At 54.1% G+C, this 9,129-nt stretch overlaps 1 protein-coding gene across 1 annotated transcript in view; it reads right to left on the bottom strand.

Annotated features, from left to right (window-relative positions):
- Positions 1 to 9,129, bottom strand: part of GFRA2 (GDNF family receptor alpha 2) — a 22,689-nt gene that overhangs the window by 3,540 nt on the left and 10,020 nt on the right. The window contains exon 3 of the mRNA XM_009993239.1: positions 7,730 to 8,078. Coding sequence (XP_009991541.1) covers positions 7,730 to 8,078 — 349 coding nt within the window. The remainder of the gene's footprint in view (positions 1 to 7,729; positions 8,079 to 9,129) is intronic.

Below are 9,129 nucleotides of genomic sequence, written 5' to 3'. Positions count from 1 at the left end.
TGGAGACTTTTGCTTTTTCCAGCCATCTGAGACTGGGACATTTTCCAGTTGCCACTGATGCAACAACCATCTTCTGGGAAGCCTTTGGGAACCCCCACAACGAGCTCCTTCCCCCAGCAGGGCCCCACTTTGATACCCTCTTTTTGCTGGCCATGCAGGGCACACTCAGCTTCCCCTGCCAGGGGTGGGAACTGGATTCTTTTCCCACTTCCACCAGCTGCCTGACCCACTTCCAGCCTCCCCACAGGCTGCAGATTCCCAGGGCAAGGTCAACTTCTCCATCATCTGGATTATTCTCCCTCTCCTTCCTCCTGGATATAAAACCCCCCCACCCCAGGAGCAGGTGATTTGTCACCAGACCCACATTTCTTTTCCCTCCTAAAGATTCAGCACTAAGGGAGGGAGGGGGAGGGAGCAGGGGGCTGGAAAAAGGACACGCCAGGGAATTTGGGGGGCAAGAAAAAGATCCTCAGAACGGGGGTGCAGGGAGTGGGGCTGGGGGCTCCCACCAGCTCTCAGCTCAGCCTCCCACTGCACAGAGCCCAGAGCAGCTTTGCCAAGGGCCACCTGAAGTGCTCAGCCCCCCCAGCAGCCAAACCCAACCTGCTTTCAAGGGGTCTTGCTCCCCATTTGCAAGGTGGGAGCAGAAGACAGACCCTGGGGCACTTAGAGCAGGGCAGAAAAACCCCAACCCTTCTCCTTCCACACAAGCCCTGTGGCAGGAAGGGCTTTTACCTCCACGGGAGGCAAAGCAAGTTACTGACAGCATTTCCCCTCTCCCCAAATGAGAGGTGAAGGCACATCAAGCTCTGTTCAAACAACCCCAGCAAGTTCATCACCCAGAGCCAGGCAAATTTGTCACGCTGCTCCCTGGGGCCCTGCTCCTGGCTTGTAGCATCCTCTAAGGCAAATGTGATGCTTTTCTTTTGTTTCTAATACATGACAAGCCAGCTGGTGATCTTGCCAGAACATCCAAGCCAGATGTCACTCCTTCCGTTGCACACAATGAGTTTGCAGTTGCTGGATGGGAGTGGAACTGCCAGGAATAAACCTGAGTGGAGTCAGCCCATGGCTGCTCAGGTTGCTGCTCCTAAGTGCCTGGGCAAAAGGCAAAATACAATAGAGGAGCAGGAGCCAAGTTCATCTGAGCAGAAACAGGAGGAGTTGGTGCCAAATTGCAGCTCCAGGCAGCAGGTGGGTCTGGCCAGTCCCTGCCCTGCAAGTGTCAGAGCTGGGCTGGGAAGAGCTGGGGCAGGAGGCTGGTGGCCCTGGGAGCTGCAGAGCAGCAGCACAGCACAGCACCAGCACAGCACAGCTGCCCTGAAAGGCCTCCAAGCCAAAAAGAAAAACACATAAAGGAGTGAAAAACGGATGAACAAGAATTAATTCTGTCTATCCACACACATCTATCACACCCCAAACCCGTGCCAAGGGCTGGGTTTCAAAGCCAGGGGCTTCCAAGCTGCTTCTCTTTGATGTATCCAGAAAATATGTTGGGTTTCTGGGTGGAAGGACCAGGGGGACACCAAGGGGAGGCAGCCCAAGGGATTCAGGGGCTTTAATACATCTTTTCCCCTGCCCAGCTCCAGACACCCCCCAGGCTCCCTGTGGTGCTCACACCCCCCAGGACACATTTTCATCCCCATTTTGAGGAATTTGTGCATCACTGAAGGGGCCATCCCATCCCCTCCTGGCTCCTAGCTCCTCTCCTGGCCTTGTTGACATGCAGGAATTCATCTTCCCAGCAAGACACCCTCACTCTGACATCAAAAGTTACCTACACAGCAGATGAGTTTTAATTTGGTTTATTTCAACCCCCTCCCCCTCCCCTCATTGGCACCTTGCAATTCATAGGGTGTTGTTTGTTGTTTTTTTCCAAGCAGAAAAATGCCCTGAACAGATGCAAGGTGCTTAATTGGGTGCTAATTGCTCCCATCACTACATGCCTGTGAGAAGTCCAAGCCCAGCTCTGGTAATAACTCACCACCCATCAAAGCAAAACAGTCTCAGGCTCTTGAATATTCCATGCAGAAAACATCCAGGATGTGGAAATTACTCAGGACGTGTTTTTCACAAGCAATTTACAGGGACCAAGGAAAAAATGGCTTGAATAGACACTGAGCATCAAGAGGCAGCTTGGAAATGTCTTTTCCCCAACACCCACAGAGCAGAGGATGTTCAGGAAGCTGTGACAACATGGAAAAGCTCAGCAAGACCTGGAAAACCCACAGGCCTGCTGGGCATCCTCCTCCCAACAGCCTCTCTCTGCCTGCTGGAGATCAAGGGGTTTGGAGCCAGGAGATGCTGAGATTGAATCAAAACCACCAACAAATCAGCCTCAAACACCAGGAGGAGTGGTCAGGTAATTCAAAGAGCCCCAGGGAGGGGGATCAGATTAGACATGAGGAGGAAATTTTTCCCTCTGAGGGTGGTGAGACCCTGTCCCACATCAGTAGGTGTATTGAATTTATCCAGGAGAATTTATCTACCACCTCTGGGTGCTGGAACCCCCTGTTCTGGGATGATCCAGGAAGGTTTGATCCCTGGTTTTAGTGGCAATCCTATGGAATAGCACAGCACACAACAAGGACTGGTCTCCATCCCAAAGCTGCCCCTCTTTCCAGGGAGATGGAGCAGCAGGAAAGCAGCAAAAAGAGAATCAACCAGAGGGAAGCAAAGAAGGAAACCCCAAATTAGAGGGAGCAGAGCTAAGGCAGCAAGAGGAAAATGAGGACAAACAGACAACAGGCCAACTGCTAAGTTGGGAGCTGTTAATGAAGAAGTTTGGTTAACATGTATTTTTAGGACAACACATTCTGATTCATCACAGATAAGAGCAGTTAAAAGACACTTTTTTTTTCCCCTCCTCTTGCCTTTGCTTAAACCCCATCATCACCCAGTAAGAGAAGGGAAGAATTAAAGGCATGCACCATTTGATTTTAATTGAAGGACTGTTCTGTTTCATTGAACTGCTAACTAAGCTGAACAGGAGATTGTGTTTACATAAGCAAACCCTGAGTCAGTATAGACTTGCTGTCACATTAAGTCAATACTTATGAAGACTCTCTATTTAATTATTCAGTGTGAATTGACTGATGATTGTGTTAAGAGCCTGGGTAGCCTTGAGCAAGGTGGCTGTGGAGCTGAGAGCCCTTCCAGCTGCCTTCACACAGGGGTGTCCACAGGGAGAAGGGACCTGGGGTGCTGCCCCTCTGCCCCCCCACCCATTTCAGGAAGCTCAAGCCACTCATTTTGGGGTGTTTGCTAATTTAAGGAGGGGTTTGGAGGTTTCCCTGGCAGGCTGGGTTGTTCTGCCCTCTCCCCTTCCAGACACGAGCATCGCTCCTCTCTGCCAACTGTCAAACCCAGCAGCATTTTTCCCCCCCCTCCTCCTCCTCCTTCTTCCCACTCAGCTACGTGGACATGACACAAGCTAATGAGAAAGTTGAGCTGCTCTGTTCATCAAGGCAACATCCATTAGAGATGGCATCTTGTCTGGGCTAAACAAAGGGCGTGGAAGACGAGGACGTGCGTTTAGAAAGAGCATTTCATTCCCATGTTTGGTGTTTCATCAATACCAAGCCAGGCTGGATCCCCTGGATCACATCCCTCAGGAGGCCTGGGGTGATGAACAAAAGGCTTCCCCTCCCCAGGGTGTTGCTCCCAAATTACCAGCCCAACCCCAGCCATGGAGAGGGTTTGTACCCTGCAGAAATTCACTTTGTCCACGCAAACAAGACACAGGGGAGCTGGGCAGGATCTGTCCCCCTCCCAGCCACAAAGACAGGGAGAAAAATGATCCACCACCTTGGTTTTGGATGCTGAGGAGCTTCAGCCAGTGGAGGCTGGGAAATCCTTCAGCACCAGCAGCACTGAAGCATGTAAGACCAGATTATTTGTGTTCCCGACTTGCTGATGCAAGATGAAAAATCCAGCAAAGTGCAGCTGCTGAAATCAGCTCTTTTCTCCCCCCTTCCTCCCTTTCCCCTTAGCTGAGGTTAGTGTTTTGCAAAAGGTTTTGATATTCTGGGAGCTCAAACCTGTCCGTTGCAATCAGACAGAGCTCAGGGAGTTTGTTCAGGCTCTGCCATCAGGCTGGGAAGAACCTCCTGGCACTGAGAGCTCCACAAATTGCAGCAATCTGAGCCTGATTGTTCCTGCTCTCGTGGCTGGGAGAAGGGGTTGGGGCTGGAGGATCTCACCAGGGAAGCTGAGCAGCCTCACAGGTCACAGCCATTCAGGGCAAAGCTCAGGGTTGCAGCCCAAGATAACCCAGCCCCCCACATCCCACTCCCAGAGAAGGGCACAGGTTGAACACTCACCCCTCACCAGGATCTGAGCCCTTGGAGGAAGGCAGGGGCCACATCCTGACCTCTTGGTGCCCTCCAAAGGGCAGGGCAGAATAGAGAGGCTGCACAGCACCCTCCTCCTGCCTGCAGGGACCCCCTAAGTGCTCCAGACCCTGCTCCAAACCAGGATGCTGCCCACTAACTAAAACCCCCTGGTCCAAAGCATCCAGGGAACAGGCACCTGCAGAACTGGCCATGAAAACAAGCTGGTGGCTTTTACCTCCCCAGCTCTGTGACCACTGATGGGACAGGGGCTGGTGTTCAACCATTTAACCACCAGCCCTGTGCAGCTGGAAATCAGGAGCAGAAAGCCAGGAGAACCTCCAGAAGGAGGGTTTTCCACGCCAGATCATTACATTCTCTTTCCTCCAACTCCTCTGCTGCTTTCAGGCAAGGAGCAACATGACCTCAGGGTTGTGTCCTGCAGGAGCAGCCCTGATGAGGAGCAGCCCCACTCACCCAGCTCAGCACTGGCTGCCCTGAGATGGCCCTGGAAGCCTCTCTGGAAAGTTACATCCCAGGGAGAGGACTTTGCCCTTCATTAGGAGGTCAGCCAGGAAGCTTAATTGCACTCCAGGCTGTGTGGGAGCATTATCTCCATCACTATTGGGTTTCAGAGCATCTGCTGCTGATGTCAGTGCCCTGCCCAGTCCCACAGGCAGATAAATATGAGCATCAGGCCATGATGCTGGCCTGGTAAGCACTGGAAATCCCATGGCAGAGCCCAGCCTTGCCCTGCCAGGGATAACTGGACACAGAGGGGTTGGTATTTATAAGCACAAAGGGTTGTAGATCCCTTTGTGGAGCCCTGTCTGCACAGCAGCTCCAAGCACTGAGCACACAAAGGACCCCCTGCCTCCAGGCCAAACCCACCCCCAACACATGGCACCTCCACAGAGGTCAAAACCCTCTGAGAAGGCACAGCAAGGCCCTGGCATCACCAGCATCATGGTTAGACAGCCAAGATCTCCTCCAGCTTCCCAAGCTCTGAGCCTGGAGCAGCTGGGAAGCACCAGGAATGGGCACAGAAGAGGAGAAGGGCTGTGGAAGAACCACAAGAATCATTCTGGCTGGAAAAGACCTTTTAAGTCATTGAGTCCAACCATAACCCAGCTCTACCAACCATTAACCCAACTCTACCAAGTCCAGGGCTTAAACCACATCCATGTGGCTTTTGAACACCTCCAGGGCTGGGGATTCAACCACCTCCCTGGGCAGCCTGTTCAGTGTTTGATCACCTTTTCAGTGAAGAATTTTCTTGGAATATCCAATCTAAACCTCCCCTGGCACAACTTGAGGCCACTTCCTCTTGTTCAGTCACCTGGGAGAAGAGACCTCAGTGGCTCTTCTGGAGCAGCTCTTCTCCCCATCCTCTCCCCACAGGCCCTGGGACATGATGCCTCATCCCTGGAGAAGAAGGGTTGGCAGGAGACCTCCAGACAGAGATGGAGGGGGAAAAACCACATCAGCCAGGACCATCAAATGCAGCCTGTGTGTGTGTGTTCCCAGTGCACACACAGCCCAGCTCCACTCCAGAAGCCAGGAAGAACAACATGAAGAGCCAGACCCTCTCTCACTTGCATTGATGCCCAAAAGGAGACAAATTCTCATTGAACCCCCCCCCAGCTCAGGTGCTGGGCTCAGTTTACTGCTTCCCAACACCAGGGCAGCTGCAGCCAGGAGGAGATCAGACAACATGTTCCTGCAGCTCCAGGCCCTGAACCCCCAGTGCTGCAACTTGGTTAATGAAACTGCTTTTCATGGGGATTTCAGAGCAAACCTGCCTGGCCAAGCCCTGCCAGAACCTACTGGGACTGAGCTGGGAGTGGGTGGGATGGGAGCTTCTCTTCCAAGCCTGGATCCAAGGAGCTCATTCCCCCAGTGCTTCATGCCAGGGAGGGAAGAGCTGAGACTCAAGCAAAGCTCCACAATCCAGTCCCCACCCCTGGATGCACCCAGACCTGCTGGATTCAGGTGCTTGGCAGAGGAGCCCCCAGCCCAGCAGCACCCACACAGATGCACTTCCAGCTGGGACCAAACAGCCCTGCCACACTCCTCCCCCTTTGCTGCTTCACCTCTTGCTGGGAAGAAACTTCATTCCATGAAGGAAAGGGCTTAAAATTCATGCTCAGCAGTTCCATGCCCCCCCCTGTGTGTGTGTCCCCCCCCTTTAATGTCTGAGCAAGCACCAGCTCTGCTGCTGGGGAGGAGCTGCCATGAATTTGGCTGCAGCCCTGGTATCTTTTATTCATAGACAAGGGCTGATTCTATTACTTTTTGATAAAAAGCCACATTTCTCCACGTTCCAAACACACTCACTTGCAGGCAGAAGAAGACCTGGAGCTGGGTGATTGATTTTGCCACCAGGCTCAGGGAAAGTCCATCACTCTGGCAGAAGGAAGACCCAACCTCCTTGTAGGGAAGATTCTTGATGAGGCTGATCCAGCCCCCAGAGGGTGACAGGTTTGGGGGTTTTATTTGCCACATGAATAATGAATTGCATAAGGGAACAAAAGCCTGATACCCTGACTTGGCTCCAGCAGGGGGAAACCAGTGGGTTCCACGAGCCATGAAGTTCTGCTGGGATGTGCCTTCTGCACATTGAACCCCAGCCCAGCCTGGGGAGGTCAGAGCTCAGCCCCTGTGCCTGCAAACCCACAGCCAGCCCCTCACCAACCCACAGCTTCACTCCAGAGCAAGGAGGACCAACCTCAAGGCCACATCTCAGCCCACAAAGCTGCTCCAGGAGCAGCCAAACCCCATGAACTCTGCAAAGGACTCAGCTGGGACTGGGGGAGACCCAGGCAGCAGAGCCACAGAGCTCAGGGGAGTCACAACCCACACACCTGGAACAGTTCAGCAACAAGATGGAAGAGGCTGAGATTGGACAGTTAGATTGGAGTTCTCACCAGGGCAGGGAGAGGACAAGGGGGGATGGATTGAAACTGGGAGAGGGAGATGGAGGTTGGAGATGAGGAGGGAATTCTTTGGTGTGAGGGTGGTGAGAGCCTGGCCCAGGTTGCCCAGGGAAGCTGTGGCTGCCCCATCCCTGGGGGTGTTGAAGGGCAGGTTGGATGGGGCTTGGAGCAGCCTGGGCTGCTGGGAGGTGTCCCTGCCCATGCAGGGGGTTGGAGCTGGATGGTCTGTAGCTCATGGGATGGTTTGGCTTGGAAGGGACCTTCCAGCCCACCCAGATGATCCCCCTAGATGATCCTGAAGGTGGCTGCTCCATCCCTGGTTGTATCCCAAGACCAGGTTGGATGGGGCTTGGAGCCACCTGGGCTGCTGGGAGGTGGATCAGCTTGGCTCTACCTGCTCTCCAAACCCACCACCCCGAAGCAACCACCCCAACCCAAGCCCAGCATCCCTTGTGACCTCACCTGCAGAGATGATCAGCCCTGCAGGTGCCCCGCAGCTCCAGGCAGTTGGGCTTCTCCCTGTCCTGGTAGGAGCAGGCAGGGACGATGGTCTGGCGGCGCCGCTCGGCGCACGCCGGGTCCCGGCACGAGCAGAAGAGCAGGCGGTAGGTGAACTCGCTGGGGACACGGTCAAAGAACTGCCTGAGGGCCTTGTGGCACCTCCTGCGGCTGCAGGGCTCGGTGGCAGAGACCTCCCTGCTGCAGGTGGAGATGTAGGAGGAGCGCAGGCGCTTGCAGTTGTCGTTCAGGTTGCAGGCTTTGGCTGCGTCCAGGCAGTGGTTGCTCCTGGAGGTGGCTGCAGGTTCCATTCCTGCAGGGAGGAGGAGGAGGAGGGATGAGTGGGGTGGGGAGGTGGCCCAGGGAATCCTGCTGGGACAGCTCTGGGTGCTGTGGTTGGAGTGGTTTTCTTTACAGAATGGGAAGGGACCTCAAAGACCATGTAGATCCAACCCTCATGGGCAGGGACACCTCCCACCAGCCCAGGTTGCTCCAAGCCCCATCCAACCTGGTCTTGGACACTTCCAGAGATGGAGCAGCCACCTACAAGATCATCTAGGGGGATCATCTGGGTGGTCTGGAAGGTCCCTTCCAACCCAAACCATCCCATAAGCTACAGATCATCCAGATCCACCCCCTGCATGGGCAGGGACACCTCCCACCAGCCCAGGCTGCTCCAAGCCCCATCCAACCTGCCCTTCAACACCCCCAGGGATGGGGCAGCCACAGCTTCCCTGGGCAACCTGGGCCAGGCTCTCCCCACCCTCCCAGCACAGAATTCCCTCCTGGTACCCTCTTCTAGTCCTTCTTCAAACCTATCAACTCCTCCAGCTCTGCCAGAGCCTCCAAACCTCCCTGGCTTCAAAACAGCTTCATTTCTCTAGACTTTCTAGTCGTTTCCACAAATGCCTCAGAACTTCAGGTTCTCTTTTCCCCACTCATTGAACACACACCAATCAAAGCAACCCCACAAAGGTGGTTGACCCTAAAGAAGGAGGCTTCATTGGTCATAGGAACTATTAAAAACCAGCCCCTGGTGGCAGTGGGGACAGTTGTGTCCCCCCCCTTCATCTCCATCCCCCCTGCACAATTTGGGGTTCCTCCTCCAGCATGGGAAGGGTTAAAAAGACACCAAGTGCAGCAGGGAGCCCTGGTCAGACAGTTCAGTGCCTCCTTCATGCCCTGAATCCACAAGATGGTGGGTTTTGTTCTTTCTTGTCAATTATTCAAAGAATAATTATTAATTATTCAACCTGCTCCGAACCAGAATCATCAGCCAAGCTGCCCTGGGCTCCCCCCCCAGCCCCTGCAGCTTCTCCAGGGGCTCCCCAAAACCAGGTCACCCCCACCCCGACCCCTCACGC

The sequence above is a fragment of the Chaetura pelagica genome, unplaced genomic scaffold (assembly GCF_000747805.2).
Source record: "Chaetura pelagica isolate M959 unplaced genomic scaffold, ChaPel_1.0 scaffold302, whole genome shotgun sequence".
Classification (NCBI taxonomy): domain Eukaryota; kingdom Metazoa; phylum Chordata; class Aves; order Apodiformes; family Apodidae; genus Chaetura; species Chaetura pelagica.
Note: the sequence above shows the minus strand (reverse complement) of the source record. Positions and strands in the feature narration are given on the sequence as shown.